This window comes from Chelonia mydas, chromosome 24, assembly GCF_015237465.2.
Source record: "Chelonia mydas isolate rCheMyd1 chromosome 24, rCheMyd1.pri.v2, whole genome shotgun sequence".
Taxonomy (NCBI): domain Eukaryota; kingdom Metazoa; phylum Chordata; order Testudines; family Cheloniidae; genus Chelonia; species Chelonia mydas.
The window spans coordinates 9,661,749-9,689,097 of NC_051264.2; the positions used below are offsets into that span (position 1 = coordinate 9,661,749).

At 59.4% G+C, this 27,349-nt stretch overlaps 1 protein-coding gene across 2 annotated transcripts in view; it reads left to right on the forward strand.

The window, feature by feature from the left end:
- The first annotated feature begins 1,708 nt into the window (after window positions 1-1,708).
- The window catches only part of NECTIN4 (nectin cell adhesion molecule 4), a 45,195-nt gene continuing 19,554 nt past the window's right edge, over window positions 1,709-27,349 (forward strand). For both annotated transcript variants that reach the window (XM_043535467.1, XM_043535468.1), the window contains exon 1: window positions 1,709-2,058. In XM_043535467.1, coding sequence (XP_043391402.1) covers window positions 1,980-2,058 — 79 coding nt within the window. In that variant the 5' untranslated portion in view covers window positions 1,709-1,979. The remainder of the gene's footprint in view (window positions 2,059-27,349) is intronic.

Consider the following 27,349-nt stretch of genomic DNA (forward strand, 5'->3'; position numbering starts at 1 on the left):
ACCAGCCGAACTTACCTTGCAGCTGGTGTTTGAAAGTCTCTGGGCTCCCTTCCAGCCCAGGGGGCAGCCGGCTGTCATTGAACTACTGCCTACAACATGAACCAGCTTCACCGGGAGAGACTGAGAGAGGCTCCCCCGCGTACCCCACAGCCCAATTATTTTCCGTGAGCAAAGGCTGTCCCGACTTCGGCACGGGGAGAGGGCTCACGGCTGAGGCTCTAGAGCAGACAGAGGTGCCTAAAGCCCTTTGAGGGGCAGGGTTCAGGCCAGATCCCTCTCCTTGGCATTTCCTGCTCTTATTTCTGGCTTCTGTGCAGCCCATTTTCAGGCACCAAGCTCCCCCTGTGCATGGTACAGGGAGCCCGGGCTGGGTGCTGGACTTGGGGCTGAGGACCATGGTGGGCGGCAGGCGCTGAAGCTTGGCATTGCCCACTGAGCCCAAGTGAAGCTAGCCCTGAAGTCCCACTGAGAGTCTGTGGCGGGACAGGGAATTGAATCACAGCTCTTAACTCACACCCTAACCCCCGGGCCTACCTTCATGGCTATGGGATGAACCCTGGTGGCAGCCCAGGGGGCAGCCAGGATCCCAGCCAGAGGAGGAGGGTGAGGCAGAGGGGCCATGTCTCATGTCCAAACCCACAGCAAGCCCATACTAGAGTGGGGGCTGGAATCAGGGCTCTGTGCCCCACAACACATGCTTCCCCACATGATGCCTCTCCCAGGCTGCCTTCTGCCTGGCAGGATCCCTGCCCTGGTGCCTGGGTGGGACATGCCAGGCTGATGCGCTGGGACCTAGTCTGGAGCTGGACTCTGCATGTGGGTCCGGGCTGGGCTCGGCGACCCTCGCCCCTTCCCCCACCTCCCTGAGATATAGCAGGGAAACAGACACACTCTTTAGAAACCACCCTCCTAAGAGGCAGCTGGATGGTGCCAGGTCCAGCTCACGGGAGACGGCCCAGGAGAGGTGGAGGGGCAGCCTGGGGGAAAGGCACAAGTAGCACTCATGGGACCCGAGCGCAAGTCCCTCCTCCATTGCCGGTGATCTTGGGCTTATCACATAGCCCACCCTGTGCCTTGTGTACCGTGGGGGGAAATCCACCCTCCCCTAGCTCACACGGAGGCAGTCTGGCCTAGAAACCCAGGAGAGCTAGGCCATATTTCTGCCTCTGCTGCTGGGGGATGTAGGGCAAACCCCGCCCCGCCCTTGTGCCTCAGTTTCCCCATGTCTGTAAAACGGTGACAGTGACACTTCCTCAGGAAAGCCCTTTGTGAGCGTTGGATGCCGAGAGGTGGGTATTAATACTGGGCAGACCTGGCACACCGAGGACACGGGCCCGGGGTCTTCAGCTGGTCCAGGACCCCGCTCCCTTTCATAGTGGACTCACCCCCTCCTCTGTATTCCCACCCCACTCTCTGTTGGCCTCACCCCCCCCCCCCCCACAGTTCTTGAGGGTCCTGCAGCCGCCACTGAGCCCGCCGGGCCAGGCTGGGCAGTCAGCCAGCTCAGGCCCCCCACCCCCTCCTCCTGGCAGACCCGGGGCCCCGATCCCACGGGTCGGGCCCGGAGCCGGAGCCTCTCACGTCTGCCCAGCGAAGAGGGGAGGGCTCGGGCTGGTTTCCCCGGGCCGAGGCCGCGCCCCTTTTTGGAGAAACACCTGTTCCGACCTGCCAGACAGGTTCCTCCCCCCCCCTCCCCGCGCCCCGGCGATGCTGGGCGAGCAGCTTGGGGAGCCTCGACGCGCAGCGCGGCCGAGCGGGGAGCGCAACCAGCGGCCGGGCATGAGCCAGCGACCCAGCGGGCCCTGAGCGCACGAGGCCCGGCCCCCGGGGGATCCGCGCGCCCAGGTTCCGGGGACACCCCCCAGGAGACTCCCCCCCCCCAGGAAACCCCCCCCCCCGGCACCCGCTCGCTCACGGAGGAAGATCCCGGCCCGGGGGGGCCGCTGTGAGTTCCCCACGCGTGTCGTGACAGCGGCGTCATGAGCGGGTCCTTCGCCCCGGCCCCGGCCCCGGCCCCCGCGGCTTGGAAACTCCTGCTGCTCTGCCTCGCAGCCTCCGGTGAGTCGCCCGGTCCCTTCGCCCGGCTCGGGGCTCCCGGGCCAAAGAGCCGGGGCAGGCTCCTGAGCCGCTTTGGGCGAGGTTGCCTTGGTCCTGCCTCAGCGCGCGGGCCAGACCCGGGGGTTCCCCGGCGCCCTCCCAGCCCCCCCTAAACACCGATCCGGGTTTGGATCCAGAGCTGCCTGCCGGGCACCTGCCTTCTGCCCTCCATGCACCCCCCGCCCCCGCCCCCTGCAGCGATGTGGGGTCCCGGATCTCTACCCGAGAAGCCCCTTCGGGTTTGGGGGGGGTTCCTTTGTGTCCCCCCCCGATTGCAGTTTATCCTGCGGCTCAGATCCTGCAAGAAACCCAGTGCAGGGACAGTGGGGAAGCTGGGCAGGATCGGGCCCCTAGGCAGGATCGGGCCCCGTGTGCGTGTGCAGCGTGATATTGTTGTGCCCTTTGGTTGTCAGGGGTTTCCAAACATTCTCCTGCATGGAGAGTCGCCCCCCCCCCACTTTCCCCCTACAAGGCCCCCCCACCCCATTGCAACCCCCTCAGACTAAGCACCAGGCACCCCCATTCCTCCGCCCACTAGCATCAAGTCCCTGCCTTTGCCTTCCCACTGGGTCAAGGTTCTGATCCCCCTCCTCCCTCCCCTGACCCGCTCGTGCACCCCTGGAACTCGGGGGAACCCCAAGCGAAGGGAGCGCCTTGCGGGGCTGTTGGCTGCAGAGCTGTTGGGTCTCCGCATGGGGGTCGTGGGTGGCTGGCTCTGGGGGGGGGGGTGCAGGCAGTGGGCTATTGTCTAAAGGGACTTCCAAGGGGTAAGAAACTTGTCCCCTTGCAGAGGGCTCTTTAGACGTGGACTCCTTGGTGCTGCCTTCCGAGGGGGTGTGTGTGCGTGTGACCCCCCCCAGAGATGAGCCACATAGAGCAAGCTACTCCCCAGGCTCACCCTAGCAGGGGTTTGCTGCCCCCCCCCACCCCCATTACTACGTGCTTGGCACCCATCCCACGCCCTCCCTGGCAGCCTCGCAGTGACTCGACAAATGCTGCCACTTCCCAGCCCTGCCCCCTGTCAGCTGAGCTGCTGACTCAGGCTTTAGCCCTTCGGTGGTGGCTCCGAACCACCCGCGTGACTCAGAGCACAGCAGGATTATAACAAGCCGAGCTGGGCAGGGCCGGGCAGGGGAGCAGGTCCTCTGTGCCTGTATAGTGCCCGGCACAATGGGGCCCCGACCTGCTGCGGCGTCTCTGCACCCCATGGCGGTTCAGATGGGAAATGCTGACGCCCTGATGTCTCAGTTCTTGGTGTAGGAAATGGGTCAGAAGCTCAGCTGGTGTCAGTCCCCATAACTCTACTGAAGCCAGGAGGGCGACTCCGCTTTACACCGGCTGAGGATCTGGCCCGAGAATGGGCCCAGGCCTCCTTCACTTGTGCCCATGCAGTCATTCACAGCTGGGCCTCACGGGTGCCCACGGCCCATTGAGTAGCATGCAATGCCCGTTTTGCAGTGGTGTGAACAAGGGCACGTGGCGCAGGGCGGATCAGGCAGCTTGTCTGGCTTCGCTGAGTGTGCTGAGAGTGGGTGCGCCAAAACGTGCCCCCCAGGATCTGTGACCGCAGAGCAGGAGCAATGAGAGCAGCTGTTGCAGTAGGCAAAGGCAGGGATGGGGAAGAGCTAGCTGATATGGGGGAGGGAGCCCAGAGAATGCCCTGGCTGGGGCACCAGGCCCCCTGCGTGTGTTTAGGGCAGGCTTTGGGCCTTCCCTGTCTCGCATAGCTGAGTGGAAGCTGCTGTGTGACCGGGATGCAGTTGCCGTCTGTCTCCAGGGCTGGCCCGGTGGCTGGTGACTGACTCTTAGGTGGCAAGTTGGCAGGGTGTGGTCCTGGCCAACCAGGCTCTTATTAAACAGGGTGTCAGCTCTCTGTGTCTCTGCCACTGGGCACCAGGCTCAGGGTTGCTCCGCAGCTAGAAACAACCTCCAACCCTGACCCTACCAGGGGGAAAGTGGACGGGGGGGGGGGATGACCCCGGCCTCCTGCCTGTGGGCTGCTGAGCTGTCCCCAAGAGCCTCCAGCTTCAACTTTCGATCTGCGACTCTCTGGGGCTCACAGCCCTGCCCCGGATGCCCACGAAGTGCTAATTTGCATGTTTATTTGACACCCACCTTTTTCAATCATTGCTTCCATAATGCACTCTAATTGATACAGATTAATAATAATGATGATGATCCTTTATTAATTGTGGGGGAAGGCTTCCGGTTTCCTCTGTTTATCAGCAGAAGAATGTTGGAGGTGTTTAACCTGGTTCGCTGTTCACCCCAGGTAGGATGGGAGGCAGGGGCTGTGCTGATAACAATCTCTGAGCACTTTCATTCCATCAGCTCTTGGGGCGGAGCAGGTGTTTCCTCATCAGTTTCAAGGCTGTCTTCCTATATTGTTGCTTTTAGTGGGAGGCTGGAGTTACAAGCCAGCTCTGCCTGTACATTCCTGCCCCATGACGAGAATCTCGTCCATTTCATCACGGCCTAGTCATTAGCTGCTTTCCAGACAGGGGATGGGAGATTCTGCGCTTTTGCAGACTGTGTCAAGAGACGTTGCTTGTTTTCATTTAGAGATGGGCCTGATCCTCCAAGTTCAGATCTGGGTTCCAGGCTGGAGGCTGTCTGGATCTGGCGTTTAGGTGTGGACCCGGCTATTGCGGGTGTACTTGATCCTGCCTCAGTGCGGGGGTTGGATCAGATGACCTCTCCCTGTCCCTGTCCCTTCCAGCCCTACGTGTCTATGATTTGATGATTGTCCCCCCTCGTCCCCTTCTGAGCTGAAAGAATGGGATGAATCATAGAATATCAGGGTTGGAAGGGACCTCAGGAGGTAATCCAGTCCAACCCCCTGCTCAAAGCAGGACCAATCCTCAATTTTTGCCCCAAATCCCTAAATGGCCCCCTCAAGGATTGAACTCACAACCCTGGGTTTAGCAGGCCAATGCTCAAACCTGTGAGCTATCCTTCCCCCGCAAATCATGGGTCCTCTTTGCTGTTTTCTTTTCACCCTTTCCCCCCAGCTGGCCTGAGGAAAACAGATGCTTTCCTAGTCACTTTCACTTCCTGTTTCTTATGTGCGAGCCCCTGCACTGCAAAGCTTGAGCCTGAGGGGGACACCTGGAGCCACCTGTTCCCACTTGACACGTATGAAACCTGCCATCCTGGGTGTGTTTCGTTCCATCTCAGTGTGTGGGGGTGGGGGTGGGAGAGGGGACGGTTAAAACCAACTAGATTTGGGGCAGAATTTGTGACTCGCTCACTTGGCGTGACTGTGCCAGGGAGGAAGGTTCTGGAACCCAGACCGGGCCAGCCTGACACTAGCCACTAGCCACTAGCCCAGCACGGGAGATGCTTTAGAACCTAAATCCAGCTGCATGTTTTGAATCCAGACCCCGGCTCCCAGGAACCAGTTTGGATCTGGATCCAAATGTTCCAGCGCAACTCTCCCCGGAGATCCTGGCAGGGGCTGAGGGAAGCTGGTGGGGCAGGAGATGCCAGGTTATAATCTCCTTCCTCCCTCCAGCTCCAGGATTCCCTGACACCTCCCCATGTTCTGCTTGTCTCTCCCAGTGTTAGTGACTCTTGGGTGTGGGGATGGCTCCAGAACTCATTGTCTTCCCCTCCCTTATTCCCTTTCTCTTGGTTTCTCTGCCTATTGTATGTGTCCGGGCACATCCTCACTCTGATCACACGCAATACCTGCTGTAGGGGAAGCCAGGCGTCTCCTCCAAAAGCCATGCTCCGTAATCAGCTCTCAGCAGCCAGAGGGCTGCTAGTTATTTAATGATCAGTGCTTGGTGAGGATCGGCATGGGTCTGGCTGTAAACAGTGCGGGGGAGGCGTGTCTGTGGGTGTGGGTGAGAGAGAGGCGGCAGGCAGGTGTGCAAGTGGCCTGCCCCGGGGGCCCTTCAGCCCTGGGGCTCTGTCCAGTCTCCGGGGAAATCTCTCTTTTGACTCTGGTGGGGATTGGATCAGGCCCCAGAAGCATGAGCCCCGGTCCCAAGCACTAAAGGGGTCAGTCACTCCCCCTGCTGGGAGTCAGCAGCCAGCTAGGATAGGGGTGGGTGTGTGCACGAGTGTGCGTGTGCATGTGGCATGCCTATTGAGGCAGCCGATTGGCTGTGGGAGTGCAGGTGGACAGGTGGGCAGGAGCATGTGCGGTGCGATGGACAAGTCTGTGTCACAACGCCCTGCACCCCTGGGAATCGCTCTGCGGCCAGATCTTCCCCCGTTCATAATGAGGCAATGCTTACCTTTTAGCTCCCCGGACTATGCGCCGGCGGTGAGTGTTGCTTCCCACAACAGGGGCTACTTCACTAGCAGATAACAACCTGCTACTGCTACCAGCTATTGGAGTTGCTCCTTTATCTTCAGTGGTTGATCTCTTTACTGAAGGTCCTTGTCCAAATCCTGCTGGTGCCCTATGGTGGGGGTTACAGCTCCATGAGGGATTCAAGATGAGGAGTGAGTTTGTTATACTATACTGCCAAGGGCAGTGTGGCCTAGTGGCAGGGGCACTATATTATGATTCAAGACACCAGGGTTCTGTTACTGGCTCTGCCACAGACCTTGGGTAAGTGCCATCCCTGCACTGTGCCTCAGTTTCCCCCTCACCTTTTGTCCGATTACACTGTGAGCTCGTTGGGGGCAGGGACCGTCTCTCACTGGGTGTCTATGCAAGACCCTGATGTAATACAGAAAATAATTCTCCCTGATTTGTGGTATAAAGATGCTCAGCTCTTTCCTGTTGTTTGGGGCTCATCTGTCTCCATTCCTGTGTGTCTAGCATCCCTTGGTTAAGATCGGACATTTCTCTGACAAATCGGCTCTAGGGATTATTTGGGGAGCAGATCTTTGGCCTGGGTTAACCAGGAGGTCAGACAAGACAATCACAATGTTCCTGCCTGGCCTTGGAGTCTATGAAGCAATGCCAGGGAGGTCCCCTTGGCTCAGACTTCCTCGTCTGCTGGCATAACCCGATGGCTGTTGTGGAGTCCAGCCTGGACTCCGGCAGTGTACAGCCCCACTCTCTCCGGCTCCTACACCCCGGCTGACTCATCCCACCCTCTCTAGGTAACAGAGGAGGTCAGTGGGTTAGAGAGATTCAGACTAATTGAAGGTGCTTACAGGGTGGGAAGGAGCCAGTGGAATAGCTGCCCTGCAGGATGCTGCCTCTGTCACCTGGAATCTTTAAATCCAGCTGGGGCATCTCTGTCTGACAGAGCCGCTCGGGCTCGCACCAGAGCAATGGGGGTGTGGGAATCCCTGGGGGAGGGTCTCTGGCCTGGAATATGCAGGCGCTCAGACTAGATCGTCAGCATGGGTCCGTCTGGCCTTGAGAGCTTAGGGTGAACTGGCTCCATTGAAATCAACAGCAAAACTCCCACGGACCTCAATGGGGCTGGGATTCGGCCCAGTGAATTCAGGAGCGTGGCTGTAAGGCTCCCTCCCAGGGGGCTCGCTCGGCTCTGTCGTAGTGGCTCTGCGTAAGGATGGGGGCTTTGGATCCCATTTCCCCGGCCACGTGGAATGGGTGGTCCAGCAGGAAAAGCTCTGGGCTCTCTGTCACTGCGAGGGACTCCATCCCGCTTTGGCTGCCCTAGTACAGACCCTGCACCCAATTGGGGTGGATCCCGCCGCAGGGCCAGAGCCTGGGGCTCCCCTGAACGGCTAGCTGGGGACACCCAGGGCCTGAAACCTCCAGCAGTTCCCCAGGACTCAGGACTCTGCGTGATTCAGTGGCATTCGTCCTGCAGGGCAGGAGGAAATGTGAGGCCCTGGGACTGGAGTCTTTGCACAAACCCAGCCTAACTGGACCTGTGTGGCCGGAGAGTGGGCAGGAGGCAAAACCACTCATACCCCAGCCATTGGAGCTGGTCGTTTGTCATCACCAATAAAACTGCTGAGCCGCTGACTCCCCAGGCCCGTAACTGCGCAGAGCAGGCCAATTAGCCATGTCTTTCCCCGTTGCATTGTGCTGGGCAAGAGGCTGCTGGGCCTGTGTCCCCTACACCTGTCGGGCAGCTCAGCTGGTCCCGAGAAAGATCTGGGAAGGTCGGAGCCCCAGGATTCCTTCGCTTCTCCCCCTTGCCCAGGGGCATATGGTAACGGGCTAATTTCTCTAGCAAAAGCCCGTGGACGAGGGATGGGCCCCAACCCATCCACTGGCCTGGTCCTCCCAGGGAGAAATCTCCTGTCCACTTCGCTGGGAGAGCTGCAGGCTACTGGCTTACCCGGGGGCAGGTCTGAATGCAGGGGGTGTGTGGGAGGGGGAGCGGGTCTGGCATAAGCGGTCCCTGCGGAGACAGCAGCTGGTAGCGCTGGGAGGGATGAGCAGGAAGGAGACCAGGGCTGGGCATAGCAGGGCACTAAGTTTACCAGGCGAGGGGATGAGACCAAGCCTAGCCACTCCTGCGTGGCATGCCAGCAGGCACCAGCCTTCTCAGGGCTCCCAGCTGAAGAGCAGGATGAGCTAGGGAGTTTCCGCCAAAGCCAGAGGGCCCCAACCTGTGTCTGAAGGCTCCAGGGACACGGAGCTGGGGGTCCCGGGATGCTGCCCTGCCTGCAGTAATTTCTCAGTGGTGCTTCTCTAGGGGTCTGGCTCGCTCAGGGTTGGCAACTCCGCACCCCGCCCACTTAGTTCACCTTCCCCAGGGTCCGAGCAGGCTGTGCTGGGTGGGGTGGGGGGATTGTCCAAAGTGCCCAGCGCCTCCCACGGTGACACGCTGAGTCCCGCACCTGACAGACACCTGCTGCAGTGAGAGCTGCCCGAGCAGGAAGAGAAGGGGGATGGGTTTGGGGTAAGGCTCTGGGGTGACATCAGGTGCCCTGGGTTTAAGTCCCAGTTCTGCGCCTCAGTTTCCTGCTCTGTAAAATGGGGCAATAATATCTCCTGCTCATCACCCTGGGTGTGGTTTGTTTACCCAGACTGTGAGCTTGCCAGGGCCGGGACTGTCTGGGTACAGTCATTGGGCCAGTCGCTATAGGGTTTGGCAACTTCTAATCTGACTTTGGGACTTGGATTGTGAGCTCAATGGACCTGCCAGAGTCTCTTATTATGCACCTGTGAAGTGCTTGGCATGACAGCGGGCTCCCCCCCGGCTGAACCTTCAGATGCGACTGTAACACCAGTAATAATAAGAACCAGTCCCACATCTCTCATGTGACTGACCAAGGTAGCCTGAGCTTTGAAAGTCGTTCTTGGCTGTGGTGTGTCTGAGAGACGTTCTCACTGGCCATGAATCCGCTCCCTCAACTCACCCCGAGTAGCTTTACTCCTGAGAGATCAGTACTGTGCTCCCAGAGAAAAAGCCCGTGCATGGCACAGGGGGTGAGGCCCCACCCGTAACGAGAAAACTTGGGCCAAAAAGTTCCTGCAGAATTTCAAATAACCACCAGGCCTGCCAGCTGGCCCCCTGTCCTCAGGAATCAATTGGATCCATAATGGTGCCATAATTTTTGGGTGCCCTATGCAGCCATGTATGCTGCGTATGTCTGAAGGGGATCCGTTCCCCCTTGGTGCCCGCTTGCTGAGTGGGGGCTCTGGGCACACCAGAGCTGGCGGGAAAAGAGGATTTCTATCTCCTGGGGACAGTCCAACGGTCCCGAGTTTGTTTTTCATGATGAAAAGTCCAAAACTCGAAATATTTGACGGAATGAAACATTCCGGTTCGGAATCACCGAAATGAAACGAGCCGGTAATATCGCAACAGTATCGTACAGTCGATTTCATTCGCTGAGCTGGTGAAGGTCTTACCCTCCACTTGACGGCATCTCTGTGTCTGTCAGTCTGTCTGTGACATGTATGCAGTGCGGTTGTAGCCGGGTCGGTCCCAGGATGTTAGAGAGACGAGGTGGGGGAGGGAATACCTGTTATCGAGCCAACTTCCCTCGGGGAGGGAGACAAGCTGTCGAGCGACACAGAGGTCTTCTTTCATCATCAGAAGTTGGGCCGATAACAGAGATGACCTCACCTGCCTCGTCTCTCTGTCGCATGGTGACGACTTTGCAACGCCACGGATGATCAATTCCAAAATTTCAGGGAACGTTCTAGGCACCAGTGGGTGGAACCCTACTGGTGTGGGGGAAACCTGGAAAGCAGGAAGGGCGGGAGGATTGGGGGAGAGTGGGGGCCCTGCCATGCGATTAGCACAACCACTGTTGTTACCGGTAGATCCAACAACCGGTGCATTGCCCCCAAAGTGAAATGAAACAGAAGGTGGAAGGCGAAACAAGCGCCCCCCGTTTCCAGCGTGAATCGTTTGGAAGCGTTTCGTTTGGATGTTCCGTTCCGCGTGGAACGTGTCGGTTGCGACGAGGCATGGGCGGTTTCCAACGGCCTGTTGTAAATGTCTCGCCCCGCTCTAGCGCAGGTGGATGCAGCCGTTCGCTCCGTTCCGTTGGAGCCCTTCGTCGGGGCCGGTGGACAGAGGCTGCGGACTGGAAGAGCCGGGAAAGTCCTGCCTTCATTCACGGCCTGGCCTGTCTGCTGAGCCTGTCCGAAAGAGGCGGCCCATTGCGGTCCGGGGCTGGGCTCACGTAGGCCAACAGTCAACCGACTCCTGGTCCCTGCTTCGTGCGGCTTTGTGTTGCGTTTTGCCTGCAGGCCCAAGGAGCGCTGGGCATGGAGCTGGGGAGGAGCAGGCTGGTGGTAGGAGCAAGCGGCGGCTGGTTTTCTGGTTGGGTGGGTGTGTTTCGCCGGCTTCGGCTGCGGGTGCAGTTAGCTTTAGGAGATAATGAGCTGGGAGGGACTCGCAAGGCAGGGACTGGGGGTGGGACAGGCCGGCTGGGTTGCGAAAAGCAGGAGGGGCCCTGTAAACTCTCCCCCACTCTCACTGCAGGGGCTGGGGGGTGCTTACTTCTGGGTTTTGTGCATTGACCTTGGGGGTCAAACAAGAGAAGGAGGAAGGAGCCGGGTCTGTAACCCCGGCCATCTCAGGACCCCAGAATGTCAGGGAATCTGTCCTCTCACCCACCCCACAGCTGAGTTTGTCTCATTAACCCCAGGTGGGGAAACTGAGTCACGGAGCTGGGAAAGTGACTTGCCCAGGGCCACTCGGTGAATCTTTGCCAGGACGATGGAAAGAACCAGGAGTTCTGGCTCCCAGTTGTCTGTCCGTCTGTCTGTCCATCTGTTGGACAGGGCGCAGACCGCTGCAGCATGAAGGCTGAGGTGACCCTTCAGTGCAGTGAGATTCGCCAGCTGCACGCCCTGCCCAAGGTAACCCAGAGCAGCTGTCTCTGTCCCCTAGTCAGCAAGGCCCTGCCCCCTTCTGGCTGCCCACTGATGCCCATCTCTTGTACTTGGCATCTGACCTTCCTCTCTTCCTGGAAAGCTGTGGCAGAGAGACCAAGGGTGGTGTGAAGGGCAGTGGAGATGGTAGGGGTGTGACGGGGGGTGGTGGGGGTGTGACAGGGGTGGGAGGGCGTGAAGGGGTGGGGGTGACGTGAAGGGCATTTAGGGGCTGTGAAGGGCGTGTGGTTGCAGTCAGCTGCAGGTGTCTCCTGCCTGCAGCATTCCTGCCCTCTCGGGGATTGTGTCAGGCTCAGCGGCTTTGCCAGCTTGCGCCTTGGCAGGCTGCCTCTCTTCCTACGACAGGCTCCCCATGGCAGCAAAACAAAGGTGCTTGTGCAATGGGGCCATGAACCAAAATGGGGCGGAGGGTGTCCCACAGCATGTGGGGGGGGGGGTCTGATCTCTCATTCCAGCAGTCAGATCCCCCAAGCCCCCAGGGGTTCTAGGGAGCGGGTGCCAGCAGCATGGTCCCCCCAGCCCCAGCATGGTCCCCTCTGCAGAGTCTAGACCTAGCCCACTTTCCTCCCTCTTCCCCCATGGGTGCTACCGTGCCTTTCATTCCCTGCCCTTGCAGAGGTTTATAGGGCCCTGCGGTGAGAGGGGGCTGGGGAGGGGGCCCGGCCCAACCATCCCCTCTGCGGGTTGGGCAACCAGCACTGAGGCAGCGAAGCCAGCAGGCTGCAGCCATCATTTGGCCAATTAACTTGATTGCAGCCCCGTGGGCTTTGGTGTTACAAGCGTTCAGGAATATAGGGCTAATTGCCCTGCGTTTCGCTGACGAACCAAAGGAGCTGGGAGCTGGTGGAGCCAGTTTGGGGATCCTTTAGTTTTGTTTTACCCTCCTTCCTCTGGCGCCCAGGTACTGTGCCGCTCTCAACCCAGCTGCCCGGGCATAGCTGCCACGAGCACCCCTGGCACCGCCTGGCCTAGGCCAGGAGCTCTCAGAGTCCCGCACCTCAAAGGGCGTTGGGTACTTCCGTCCCCTGCAGAGGCCAGGCCATCCCCTCACTAGGGCAGCAGTAGGCAGCGAGGAGACCCATGCAGGTGCCATGTTGCAGAGGCACTAGAGAGCGCCAGGGGTGTTGTAACGTGTGCCAGACCCCAGACACGCTAACACCCTGGCGGAGCCGGGACTAGAACTCTGGATCTTTGCCTCCAAAGCAACAGGCCTCTGCCCCGGGAGCAGCAGGGGAGGCTCTCCTCCGCGTAGGCAGCACTAGGGCTTTGATGCTGCTTGTTCCCTGACTTTCAGCTGGGAAGGAGCGTTTCCGGGCAGCGAGTGCAAAGAGCAGTGCCCGTCGGCACGTGTGCCAGCGATGGGACGCAGGGCCCACTACGCCCAACCCTTCTGTGAAGCTGGGCCAGCTCCTAGGGCAGGGGGGAAGGGGCTGGCTGATGGGGAGCCCAGAAATGCAGGTGGAGAAACAATGCATGCAGTTGCTGTGCAGTAAATCGCTGTGCATGCAATTGTGGGCGATGTCTGCGTACACCCTTGTATCTTCCTGCTGGGGCCTTTGCATGCTTGTTTTTCCTGGAAATCTGGCTGGAAGATTGGATCTGGAGGGGCTGCTTAGAACGCTTGCTGGGGAGAGCTGTGTGCGGGTTGCATGCCCCAGGGAGGCAGCAAGGGCCATGAGCAGGAGGTGCGCTGGCTGCTTGGTGTTGGGAGCTGTTCTCGGATCGCCAAGATCCAGTGGATAGCAGAGCGGCCGGGAAGAGCAGGGAGCCCCAGCCTGTGATGCTCCAAGCTAGATCAATGCACTGGCAAGTGGTCGGCGGAGAGCAATCCATCTCCCAGGGGTTTGTGTCTCTCGTCCCTACGGCTCGACAGCAGCTTTTGGCTCTGCCCCATTGTGGGAACACCTGGTTGGAAGGGACGGGGCGTCCTGGCGGGTCTCAGGGACTTCTCGGTGGTGTTCCCTGCCCGGAACGCTGCTACGGGTGAGGAGAACGGCACCCTGGCATGCCAAGTCCCCCAGAGCCCCGGAGTCTGTGCCGCTCGCAGCCCTCAGAGCCAGCCTGCCTCCTGTGGGTTGCCGGGCGGCTCCTTGCCGTACGTGCGTGTTCCCCAGTTCGGGCTTTACTGGTGCAAACAGAGCAAAGGCTGCAGCTGCTGGAAGAGGCTGCTCCTTTGGGCCAGCAGCGTGCTGCCCCTGTGCCACGGGGCATGCGACGCAGGGAGACCCCTCCGCAGTGGATGGGATCAGGATCAGGGACCTGTTTCTCTCCTTTTCTGGCTCCCCATCAGTTTCAGGGCTCAAGCAGCCGGGTTGCCAGCCCTGAGAGCTGCGGCCTGCCCCTGGGGTGGGGACACGCCAGCTGAGCTGTGGCTGCCCCTCGCCTCAGTGCCAGGCCAGGGCGGCCGGTGGTGGGCAGAGCTGGGGGGTTACACTGGACGAGGCAGGATAGGGTCTGGACGGGGAGCTACCCCACGGCCGCGCTGGCAGCCTGCGGGTGCGTCTGACGCTGGCAGCTGTTGAGCCCTGGCCCTTCTCCAGGCTCCGCCCCCGGAGGCTCTCAGGCCTGGATAAATTAACCTTGTGCAGCAGGGCAGCATCAGCCCTCTTACATGGGGGAAACTGAGGCACCGAGCGGGGACAGGAGCGGTGGCCGATCCGGGACTCTATCCGCTCCCCGTGGCCGTGCAGACCATCCCAGAGCAGAGATGGAGGCTCAGAAGGCAGCAGCAGTCACACTGGAGGGGGGCAGCTCTGCTGGCTGGTGAGGGGAGCCGGAGGTCTAGTGGGGGGCAGGGGTGCATGGAGGTGAGATGCTTCTGTGGTGTGAAAGGCAGAGGGTCCGGGCTCCAGAAGGTCCCGGCTGGATCCGGAGACCAGAACAATGGGAAACTGACATAAGCTGAACTGGCAGCTAATTCCCCTTAAGACCTGGCATGACATTAATCAGCAGGTAGGGCCTGGGGCGCCCATTGTTTCCTGTCACCATCAGCCCATCGGATACTAAAGGGACTGGCTGTTTAGGGGGAGAGGAGGGATCTAGTGTGGAGGAGCCCTTGGGGAAGGGCTCCCCTAGGGACCACGCCCCGGCCTAGCGCCCCCTGCTGGGAGGGCTTTTGGCTTCACTCTCTGTAAGCCTTCAGAGGGTCTGAGAAAGTAAAACAGTGATGTACTCACACCCAGAGCTCCCCCCAAGACTGGTGCTCCTGCCCCACTCCCATCCCCACAGCGCACCCCTGCTGGGAGAGCTGGGGCTGGCGTAGCTGGGAGTGCTCCGGCCCCACTCACCACAGCACCCCCTGCTGGGTCTAGAGCCACTGTGAATTTCCTTCTGCTGCAGGAGGCGGGGCTGAGGGGAGCTGGGGGCTCCCCACACCACCCACCCACCATGCTAGCACCAGCACGGGGCCTTCCCCTGGCTCCACGAGAGGGGATTTGGGAGGCTCTGTGCTCCGAATCAGTGTAAACCCTCCGGGCTTGTCTACACGTGAAACGCTGCAGCACGACGCTTCAGTGTAGACGCTCCCGACAGTGACGGAGGCGGTCTCCCGGCCTCAAGGTGGACAGACAAATTCTTCCATTGACCTAGCACTGGCTGCGCTGGGCTTAGACTGGGGAGTGGATTTCTCACCCCCTCGGAGCCGCAGCTAGGTTCGCAGTGTAGACCAACCCTTGGCGAGTCGGCAGTGATTGTGCCCCGTCCCTCCCCCATCCCATTGCCCTCCAGGCCCCGTTCTGCATGCCCGCTGCCCCAGCCACCCCCAGAGGCTCCATGCCAGGGCAGAACTAGCGCTCTAGGGCTCCACGGCCTGGCTCCCTCGCCCGTATCCTGGGTGGCAGGGTAGCAGTGGCGGGGTGGGGGTGGGGGGCGCCATGTCCTAACTAACATGGGAGAGGCAGAAGTAGCGTCTGCACTTACGCTGGTTAGCAGGGGAGGAGGGCCGGCTTCAAGGCCTGGCCACCTTCATCCTGCAGGGCTTATGTGCCAGCTGGGGTCAGGAGGGAAGCCCAGCCCCAGGCTCTGATCGGGCCCCTCCAGGGTCTGTGTATCCAGCCGCCTGGGGCTGAACGGCTCTGGGGGTGGGCAAAGTGGTGTCAGTGCTTTGGGGGTGACGTTGTGTGGGGTTAAACTGCATCCTGCGGGGAGGGGACGGGCAGGGTGTGGAGCGTATAGACTTGTGAAAAGTGGGGGGAACCAAGTTTGGGGGGAGGGTGTAACTGCCCCCCTTGCTCCTGAGCAAATAACACGCCCGGGTGACATCCCCCTTCCTTGCTCGGTGGCTCTGGGCTCCCTGAGGCAGGTACCTCTCCGCACCCCCGCCCTCGGGGATTCCCGGAGCCCCAGCTTTGTGTCTGGGAGCAGCTAAACCATTCAAGCAGCAGCTGCGAGCCTGGCGGGGTGGGGAGCCATGCCTGAGAGCGGGGATTAGGGTGATGTGGGGCTGAGAGCTGCAGACAATGGCAGGTGGTTTCCGTCCCTCCCCACCCCCCATCTCGCCCCATGGCGAATGCAGCCTCTGGGGATTTCAGCCGGGAGCTTGGCAGGCTCACGCAGTGTGTGGGAGCTGGTGTGAGGAGCTGGCTGTGCCCCATAGGGCTGGGGGGGTGGATCTTGATGTCTAGAGCCTGCAGGGCCCCCTCCCCCCGGTAGGAGGAGCCAGATATGCTGAGCCCTCAGTGCCAAAGATGGCTTCATGCCCCTCCATATGGAATGGGACCAGGTCACATTTGTCCATGGGCAGAGAGTGGCACGGGCAAGGGCTGGGCTAAGCCCAGCTGTGTGTCATTTGCCCCCCTCCATGGCAATCTGCACACACACGCAGAGCATGGATTCACAGGGGTACACATCTGTGCTCTTGTGTGCCCTCGCACGTTCATTAGTACAACCTCCCTCGTGCACGTGCCACTCGCACACCTGCATGGCAGAACTTCTGAGCGCACCCTCCTGAAAGTACCTGTGTTCTGGGTCTCTGCTGGGCGCACTCAGACACGCCAGTGCAGATTTGCATGTGCATGGACTTTGCACACTCCGGTACACATGCTTGTGTGCTCACACACTTGCATGCACACCTGTGTGCCCAAGCAGGTGCGCACGCTGGTGGGCTTTGTGTGCATTCACGCAAGCACATGGGTGAGAGTGTGGCTATGTGTGCGCTCGCTTGCGTGGGCACACTTGTGTGCTCACACTCACACAGATATGTGCATGCACACTCACCCATTTGCACAGTTACATGCACGTGCAGTCCTGTGCGCACACCCTGGGACGTGTGTGCGGAAGCACAGACGTGGGGACATGCATGCAACACACACACAGCTGCTGCTCCCAGACTCCCGTGCAACGGGGCAAGGAAACCATCTGGCTCCATCTGGTGACCTCCCAGCCTAGGGGCTCAGGGAACAGAGAGGGGAGGAGTGGGGAGACTCCATGCCAGCATCTGGCCTTCTGCTGCTAAGGCTACTCCCACAGGAGCTGCCCAGGTGTGCCAGGCTGGATGGGGTGTTCCAGGAGCAGGCATTGAAAGCAGCCCTCCTGCCCCCCGGGGTACAGGCAGAAGGAAAAGCCGTGGCAGGAACCCCCCGTCCACAGGCTTCCCTGGTTCCCCTCCATGCAGCCCGGGACTGGGATGGTACCGCCTGGTGATTTAGGCCCCTTGATGTTTCAGTCTCTGTCAAGCGCCTCCCCCACCAGCATCACACAGAACCCCCACCCCCTTCCCCTGCCGCCCTGCACCAGGGGCAGGACGTGGGCAAATCAGGCCTCCCACCCACATTCGGGGACTGTGCAGGGCCCAGACCGGTCCCAGCAGCAGGGGACCCGGGTAAGTGGACTCGGTGTTTCCAAGTCCGTGCTTGAGCGCCCACCCTGCATTGTAAACCCGGGCTTCCACGGCTGGCCCCGGGTCTCACAGCCGTGCTAGCACGTCCACACTGCACCGCGCAGACCTTCTGACTCCAGCCTATGGCTTGAGCTGCGTCCACACTGCAGGCTGGCAGGGCTGGCCTCGAGCCTCAGCAGGACTCGGCTCTGATCCACCCCCCAGCAGGTCCTAGGACCTGGGTCCCGAGTGCTCGCTGACCCAGGTTGCTGATGTGGATGCGGACAGAAGGGTGACTTGGGCTCAAACCTGTGTCCGAGCCTGGGCGCAGTGAGCCTTGTAGACCCCGTAGAGGTTTTGAATCGCGCTGGATAGGAGCAAGGCGATGTTGTTATAATGCGGATGGGCTGAGCGTGCTACCGAGGTTATTTATTGCTCTCATTCAGCCGGAGCGGAAAGGGCAGGGCAGGGCTGGGAACCAAGGTGAGAGCTCAGGGAGGATCGGAAGGAACCTGACTAGCTGGGACGCTCTTTGGGGCAGGGAAAGTCTGTCTGTTCTGGGTTTGTGCAGCACCTGGCACCAGGGGGGCCATGACAGGGGCTCCTGGGTGCTACCGTAATACACCTAATAAATAATGTACAGCATCTGGCACAATGGGGTCCCAGTGTAGGACTGGGATGCCTATGCGCTACCGTAATACACCTACTAAAATGTACAGCACCTGGCACAGTGGGGTTCTGAGCCATGAATGGAGCGTCTAGGTGCTACTGTAATACAAATAATAATAATAATTAATAATACATTAATACTCTAGGTGTTATCCCACGGGCTGCAGGTAGCTGGTGTGGGGAATAGAGACATGGGAGCCTCGGGGCTTGAGTGAAAATGTCCAGCATGAAAATGAGAATCTTTCTACATCATCACCTTTTCCCAGATGCCAATACTGTTGCCTGGTGTGCAGCGCCTGGCACAATGGCCCCCGAGATCGGTCGGGGTCTGTGCAGCGCCTGGCACGGCGGGGCCCCGAGCTCAGTAGGAGACCCTAGGTGCTACCAGAATGCATGTAACTGATACCAGTGCTTCTGGTCTGCAGGAGAATCTCTGCGGAGGGAGGAGTAACACTGTCATGCTTCAGGGCAGCTTCCCAGGGGACAGCATCCCAGGGCAGCATCCCAGGGGACAGCATCCCAGGGGACGTGATACCAGACTCTTTACGGAACGTTCCATCGTGAGGTGCTCAAAGCACTTTACAGACGTTCATTTGCTAGGGAAGGAGGTGCAGCAGGAACGTTGTCCCCATTTTACAGATGGGGAAACTGAGGCACAGTGAGGTGCAGTGACTTGTGCATGGCCAGGGGCAGAGCTAGAAGCAGAACCCCAGGGCTCCAACCTGCCCCCCAGTGAAGTCTTTGAGGTGTGTGTGTGTCTGAGTCTCTCCTCTTGCATGCCCTGGGGTAAATCAGGAGTGGTGTAAGGGAGAGGGAAGCCAGGGCCGTGGCGTGGGAGGTTCCAGTGGGAGCAGGGCGGGACCCAGCTGTCTCGCTGACTTGTCTCCCACGCTAACCACCAGGCCACACTGCCTCCTTCGTGCCGCCCAGCACAATCGGCCAGGCGCATTACGGGAGATGGAACTGATTGGGGTGTGGGACTAGAGGGGGCCATGGGGTGTGTAATGGGGGCTTCTGTGGGCAGCGCAGCCAGCAGTCCAAAGGTGCCCGCTCTCTGCCAAGCTGGCAGGGGGCATTGCTTTTCCCTCCCCGTGGAGCACAGACCTGTGGCTATCCCAGCTCTGCCACCTGTGCCCAAGAACAGCCCTTAGACGTAACCTAATGCCTAGCTGCTGGGATGGGAGAGGACCCGGGTCACGCCCGCAGCACCACTCCCACGTGCAGGGGCTGTTGAGCCCCAGCTGGCTGCGGGCTTCCCCGGGGGTGACAAGGAAGAGCCGGGAATCCCCAGGCGCCCGGCCCTACCCCTGTTTATTTACCAGGCGAGGGCAGTTCTGTTTACAGCAGCCCTGGCTACACCAACAGTGAGGGAGGCAAGGGAGATTGGCAGGGCCGAATGGGCTGGGCGAGCCCTTGGCATGCGGCTGGGCTCCCTGCAGACAGCAGCCAGGGTCTCACCAAGTTTCACGTGGCATAGAGAGGTGATGGGGGGTGGGGGAGGGAGAGAGGGGTGATCCCCCAGGGGAGCTTCCTTGGTCGTCACCTTCCCGTCTCCCCTTACACGGGTGCCCGCCGACATGCATGCGTGTGGCATGTGTGCGGCATGCCCCGCATTCCCCTGCTGGGCGGGGAGGGCCGCCTGCCATGGGAAGGCTAGGGCAGACTTCAGGAGCCACGTTGGTCTACAATTCCCAGAGTGGAGCATGTGGCCGGGTCAATGGCCCGAGCGACAAATGGAGGCTCGACCCCCACTCCGGCCACTCCCAGCCTGCTGCAATCCCCACTTGCAGACCTGCCGCTGCAGGAAAGTGGGAGTGCTGAAGCTGGGACATCATTCCTTGCAGCGCCTCCTGCTGGGGAGGCCGGGAGGGAATAGCCGGGAGCTCCTACCCAGCTCCCCACAGCGCCCCCTGCTGGGAGAGGCTGGAAATACCTGAGCTCTGTCTAAACTCTTCCGCTGTTGCTCCAGTTCCAGTCTCTCCCAGCAGGCGTGCTGCAGGACCTGGGGCCGGACCAGGAGGGAATCGCAGGTCTGATTTTGCTGGTGCAGCCAAAGCGCCAGGAAGCAGATAAAATGGCTAAGATTGGGCCAGTTTCCATTCCCTTCCGGACTCTCCCCACCCGGGTGGAAGGCTTCTTGGCATTGCAGCTTGCAGGGGATTACAGGGTTAAAGGAAAGTGACCCGGGTGGAGATCTGGTTCTTCTGGTTTGGCAGCTCCGTTCTCACGCACTGGGGAGTGATTCCTTTTGATTCACCCAGTTTTGGTGGAGACGCCCTGGGGGGACAGGCTGCAAGGGGAGCTGGCTCCACAGCTGATTGGAACACCGGCTCACCCAAAGGGCTCCTTGCTCCAGATCTCAAACCAGAGGCAGGATCTGGTCTCGGGCATAAAAAGTGCCGAAGAAGCCAAGTGTTTGGAGCTCATTCCTGGCTCCTGCCGGGACCCGAGTTCAGGGGGGCACAGTTCCTGCTCCAGTGCTTGGCACTGCAGGCCACTTCCTGCCCCGGGTGCTGAGTGATGTCATACAGCGCTGCTGACGCATGAAGCCGGCAGCTCGGCCAGGGCGGCGCTGATCTCCCAGAAACCTCTTTGGCCATTGCTGTTTGTTCTGGCCCTCGCAGGGCCAAGAGCTTTGCATGGCCGGGTGGCCCTTGTGCCCCTTGTCCCCGAAGCCTCTGCCTGCTCCTAGCTGCCTGACAGTTTTTGCGGCTGCTGGTGCAATTGACGACAGGCTGGCTGAAGACATTTGGGCCCCAATCAGCGCCAGCACTAGGCCCAGCTTGGAAATCTCCCTCTGAGGCCGAAAGGGGGCTATTGTCTGGTCATGTTAAGCTAACACCATGGAAGCTTCAATTGGGAAAAGTGCCTTTCAGGTCCCACCCCGCCATGCAGCATTGAAGCCACAGGGGTAGGCAGGGGGATGGTGCCCGCGGGCCCTGGGGTGACAGGAGTGCTGGTTTCACTTTGCAAGTCTCCTCCCCCCATGCACACATTGAAGGAACTCCCGGGGGCTGGGGAACACCTCAGGTTGGGTGCCTAACTCCTATGGTAAGTCAAAGGCTGTCAGGTGCCAGATTTACTTAGGTGTCTTTGAAACTCCCACTAAGCATCTGTCTGCATCTTCAGGCACTGAAATACCTTTAAAAATCTGGCCCTAGGTCCTGGTGGAATCGAGCCTATTCTGTGATCAGGGTTTGGGAGCTGGGGTTTGGTTGTTATTGATTGATCCTAGAAAGATGTGAAAAGCTGGAAACAAAATCCCAAGGCCTCAGAAAGCCAGCTGTGCACTGGCCAATGTGACAGAAACACCTGCCAGATTCCACAGTTCCTTGTGCGTGGACCAGACCCAGGAGAGCTGGGTGAGCCGCTGTGCACTTCTTTGCACTCAGTTCACTGGCCTGTCTCTGCAGATTTCTGATGTTAAGCTCTGTGGTTTGGCCTTAGCTTAGCGTAGTGGTGCGTGGTTCTTCTCGTGCTCTGCGGCTGAGCGTGGGTCCTTGCACTAGTGAAGTATCTCATGTTCAGTGCAAGGATTCATGCTCCTCTGTGGGGAGATTAAAGAGTACCAGCAGGTTGTGGAAGCATTGGGAGGGGAGTTCCAGATTGCATCGGAGGACATTAGGGTGCCCAGATCTGTGGCGCTGGGATGGGGATTCTGCGCCAGTGAGGAAGATTCACAAGGGATGCAGGGTCAGAGTTAAGGGTAATGTGTGGAGCTAAGTGTTCGCACCCATTTTCGCACACGATCCTCTGCTACAATAGGGCATTTAGTTACAGGGCGCGTCCTCAGCTGGGGGGAAGTGCTGAGCCAGCAGAAATGCTGATGGGATCGGAGTCCTGCCTCGGGCCCCTTGGCTGAGCCTCCGGAAGCCACTAGGGGGCTGAGCACAGCTGTTAATGCCCTGGTGAGAAGGGGCTGACGCAGCGGGTTGGCTTTGCCTCTGGCATCTGTGGCAGGGAGGTGTTCTGGGCTGAGCCCCCTTTGCCCTGCTGGGGGTGGCTGGCATGTTCCAGGGTCAGTGGGGCAAGGTCACTTGCTCGCCAGGTGGTCAGTTCAGCGGGGCAGTGGGGAGGGGCTGTACAAAGGGCCCGATCCTGAGAGGTGCCAAGCACCTGGGGAAGTCATTGGGAATTGCTGATGCTCTGAAGCTTGTGGGGTGGGGTCCTGCCCTGCCCCAGATCGCTCTGTGCTCTGCTCGGGAGCCTGGGACAGGAGCTATGTGTGTGTGGCGGGGGTTCCCCTCTGGGCAGGATATTCGTCCATTCCCCGCTAGGGGGTTTCTAGTCCCCTGGTCTGGATGCTGTCGGAGACTGGATGCCAGGCTAGATGGGCCCCCAGTCTGGCAAGTCCCGAGTCCCTTTCTACCAAACGGACAGTCTGATTCCCCGTCGCCTTGCAGTTCTGGGCACTGCTGGAAGTGGCTCCATAGGCCCCTTGCCCAGACTCACCCAGGGCAAGTTAGGCCACTCGAGCAGACGATACCCCTTCCCAGCGTCCCTTTTGTTCTCAAGAAAACCGCAGCCCTCTCCATCCCACCCCCGTCAGGCAGCACGGCCAGGAGCACTCTGGGAAGGAGACTCTGCTTTAGTGCTGCTTGAAGGACCCCAATGGCTGGGGCAGTGGGAACAGGGTGAGGGGCTGTGCTAAGTTTGCAACAACATGGCTTGGGCAGCAGAAACTGGGGGGGGGGTTGGGTCTGTGTGTGAGAGAGTCAGAGATTCTCAGATCCCAAGGGCGTTGTGATCATCTGCTCTGACCCCCTGCATGACACAGGCCAGAGAACATCCTGGAGCAGATCTGTCAGGAAAACAGCCAGTCGTGATCCAAAAATGGTCAGTGATACAGAATCCACCACGACCTTGGGAAATTGATCAGGTGGTTAATTACTCTCACGGTTAAAAATTGACACCTTATTTCCAGTCTGAATGTGTCTAGCTTCACCTTCCAGCTGTTGGATCATGTTTGACCTTTCTTGGCTAGACTGAAGAGCTCGTTATTAAATATTTGTTCCCCATCTAGGTACTTATAGACTGTGATCAAGTCACCCCTTAGTGTTCTCTTTGTTAAGCTAAATAGAATCACCGCCTGGAGCCTGTCACTCTAAGGCAGGTTTTCTAACCCTTTAATCATCCTTGGGGGTCTTCTCTGACCCCTCTGCAATTTATCAACATCCTTGAACTGTGGGCCCCAGAACTGGACCCAGGATCGCACCAGCACCAGATACGGAGGTAAAATCACCTCTCTGCTCCGACTCCCAATTCCCCTATTTATACATACCAGGGTATTAGCCCATTTGGCCACAGCATCGCACTGGGAGCTCACGTTCAGCTGATTCAGAGACCTTGCTTCCCAGAGCGCAGGGGTGTGTGTGTGTGTGTGGGTGTGTGCGTGTGCAGGGCAGGGTACCAGCCAGGCGACTCCCCATTCCCCTGTGCCTGCACCATCCTTGGGTATGCCACGCCTTTCCCAGCCAATCGCAAGGAGCTAGTGGCATCCGAATGCCTGGGGGGGGCAGAACAGTACTGGGGCTGATGAATGAAGGTGTGTCAAGCGGGAGCAGGGGAGATGCCAGGGAAGGGCAAAGCATGGTGCATATTTATTACTAATCCTCCAGTGGCAGCAGAGCCCCCGGGGTCCTGAGAAAGTGTCTCCAGAGTGCCCAGGGAAGTAGCGGGGTCTAGTGGGTAGAGCACTAGACTGTGATCTAGGAAAACAGGTTTCTGTTCCCGGCTCTGCCTTTGGCCTGCTGGGTGAGTCACTTCCCCTCCTGTGCCTCCGTTTCCCCATCTGTAACATAGCAATAATTACACTCACCGGCTTTGTAAAGCGCTCCGAGATCTACCCTGAAAAGGGCTAGATACCGGTTAGGGCTTATTACAAAATTGTGTCGCCTATTTATTGTTGGTGCCCTGTACACAAAGCGCTGCCCAGATCCCAACTGAGATCAGGGCCCCATTGTGCCAGGCTCTGCCCAGACCCTGACCGAGATCAGGGGCTTGTTGTGCCCGGTGCTGCCCAGACCCCAACTGAGATCAGGGCCCCGTTGTGCCAGGCTCTGCCCAGGCCCCGACTGAGATCAGGGCTCCGTTGTGCCCGGTGCTGCCCAGACCCCAAATGAGATCAGGGCTCCGTTGTGCCAGGCTCTGCCCAGGCCCCGACCGAGATCAGGGCTCCGTTGTGCCCGGTGCTGCCCAGACCCCAAATGAGATCAGGGCTCCGTTGTGCCAGGCTCTGCCCAGGCCCCGACCGAGATCAGGGCTCCATTGTGCCCGGTGCTGCCCAGACCCCAACTGAGATCAGGGCTCCGTTGTGCCAGGTTCTGCCCAGGCCCCGACCGAGATCAGGGCTCCATTGTGCCCGGTGCTGCCCAGACCCCAACTGAGATCAGGGCCCCGTTGTGCCAGGTTCTGCCCAGGCCCCGACCGAGATCAGGGCTCCGTTGTGCCTGGTGCTGCCCAGACCCCAACTGAGATCAGGGCTCCGTTGTGCCAGGTTCTGCACTGGCTTTGACTGAGATCAGGCCCCATTGTGCCCGGCGCTGCCTCGACCCTAACCAACAACAGGGCCCCCTCAGTGCAAAATGTCCTGAGGCCAGTGAGTGTCTGCGGTTCCAGACAGCGTCCTAATGTTGCTGGACAGTTGTTTCCCTCCACGGCGTTGCTGGGGAGGGCGCCCGTCCCTATGGCGCAAGAGTGCGGAGGACGGAGGCGCTGGCTTGGCTGGGGCTCTGTTGTCCAGGAGGCTTCTTCACAGTGGTGTTTTCTTTCCTGGAAGCTGAACAAACACGGGCTGTTGACGCTGGCCCCGGGATGTTTGCTGCATGGCTCCCGTCTCTGCGTCGCCGGGGCGCTGACATTGGCTTGCGCTGGAGAGCGCAGAGGAGTCAGGATTCCTGGGTTCTATTCCGGCTCAGCCACTGACTCGCTGGGCACGGCCCTGCCTCTGTAGAATGAGGACAATCCTGAGCCAGCTCACAGGGGTGGTAATTGGCATGGCATTGCCAGGGGCTGTATGGGGGCAGAGAGGCATTGTATGGCACGAGGCCGGAGTGGAATGGTGATTGGGTTTGCAGCATGTGGTTGGGTGGGATGTGGGGGACTGCAGCGTGTGATGGGGGGATTGCAGGGTGTGATTGGGTGGGACGTGGCAGATTGCAGCGTGTGATTGGGTGGGATGTGGGGGACTGCAGAGTGTGATGAGGGGATTGCAGCATGTGATTGGGAGGGAGGTGGGGGTTTGCAGCATGTGGTTGGGTGGGACGTGGGGGATTGCAGCGTGTGATTGGGTGGGATGTGGGGGACTGCAGAGTGTGATGAGGGGATTGCAGCATGTGATTGGGAGGGAGGTGGGGGTTTGCAGCATGTGGTTGGGTGGGACGTGGGGGATTGCAGTGTGTGATTGGGTGGGACATGGGGGTTTGCAGCGTGTGATTGGGTGGGATGTGGGGGACTGCAGAGTGTGATGAGGGGATTGCGTATGCTTGGGTGGGACGTGGGGGTTTGCAGTGTGTGATTGGGTGGGATGTGTCAGATTGCAGCGTGTGATTGGGTGGGACATGGGGGTTTGCAGCATGTGATGGGGGGATTGCAGCATGTGATTGGGAGGGATGTGGGGGTTTGCAGCATGTGGTTGGGTGGGACGTGGCAGATTGCAGTGTGTGATTGGGTGGGTCGTGGGGGATTGCAGCGTGTGATGGGGGATTGCACATGTTCACACACATGGACATGGATGGACATAAACAGATGTGGATACGTGCACACACACGGACATGGACACACACAGAAACATGGACATATGGACATGGATGGACACACAAACATGGACAGACACCCACATGCGGAGACATGGACGCACACAGACACGCACGGTCACATGGTCACAGACGCACACAGAAACACGAAGCCACATAGGGTATGTCTGTGCTGCGGCTGGAGGGGTAATTCCCACGGAAATCAGCCCCATAGTCCTGGCGTGCGGGTGGGGGGATGGGTGAGCTGCCCCGAGTATGGCCCTGTGTATATATTTGGGCACAGGGTCCATACGGGACATAGAGACATGCCCACATGTACTCACTCATGCTGGCACGGTAAAGCCACGTGCTACGCACCAGGAGGCACACACAGGCGTGCACAGAGGCCCGCAGACAGGGTACATCTGCACTGCAAGCCCTAGCTTTCGTCTAGCTGAGGTAACAGCTAGGCACTGCGCACAGGCTCCAGCATGGGTTAGCCGTCCCAGAACATGCCTGCCAGGATGCTCGGGAGCTAGCCGTGACTACACTACTGCTGTTACCCCTGCTTCCATCACACTTTCACGTGGGGATGAACGTACCCACGGACGCAGGCAACGCCCCCGGGCACAGCGACAGTGGGGACCTGTGCCCAGCTGAGTTGGTCCCTTGGTAAGAGTTCAGACTAGCAGGGCGGCTCATACTGGGCACCTGGTCACAGCTGGGCAGGGGGCACCGGGCCTGGGCACCGCCTGCCAATGGGAACACTGGACATTTCCCTCTTTGTCTCCTGACGGAGGAGCTGGGGATCTGGGCTGTCAGCGAGTGTAGTAGCTACCTAGGCTCTGTTACCTGCCAGCTGGAGGCCCTGGCTGTGCTGCAGACGCTCTCTTCTAATGTATAAGGCTTGGCTGGGCCCCAGTCTGGCTGCAGTCCAACCCCTCAGGATCTGCAGCCCCCTCTGCCCAGGAGTGAATTTCACAGGCCAGTGGCTCCAGGGAGGGCATCTCCCTAAGGCACCGCTAGGGTCAAACCCTGGCCCCATCAGAGTCAGGGAGAATTGTGCCACTGGGGTCAGGGTTTCACCCTAGCAGCTGCCCCATGCTCAAGCCCCAGGATGGGGTAAGGTCTCCCATGGGAAGCTGCAGGCTGTGCAGAATGTCGGTAGCCACAGTTCCAAAGCCTCCAACTTGGAGATTTTCAGTTTCGCCCCACACGGCTGGCTCCCAGGAACGCTCTATTCCTTTGATCCAGCCGTGCAAGCGTGAGCCCTCCACGCTCCCCGCCTGGGGCCGTTCCCGGGCCCCTGGGCTGGCAGGGCGAATCGTTTTTAGCACCTGCGCTCACAGAGTTCCTGAAAGCGAATGTCATAGGGAGTAGCTGATCAGGATCCCTTTTATATTCCCGTGAGATGTGCAATTTGTGCTGTCAGCTGGTTACACTAAGTCACACGGCCTCATTGCTGTTAGATGATTGGATGATTTATGTAACTAATTCATACAGCGCAAACTGTGTGTTTGATTTACGCTCCTTGTGACTTGATTGTGGTGTAACAGCCTGGAAGAAAACCCTGGGTACGAACTGGCTTGTTAGTGGAGGAAGGCAGGGCAAGGGCGAATGGCTGGAACTTAAAGGCAGGCAAATGTCTGAGATTGAGGATGATTGACCAGTGAAACAAACTCCCAAGAGAAGTGGTGGATTCTCCATCGTGTGATGTCTTCAGATGCCGAGCGGATGCCTTCGGGAAGATATGCTTTAGCCAAACTCAAGTTATTGGGCTCAGTCCAGGGG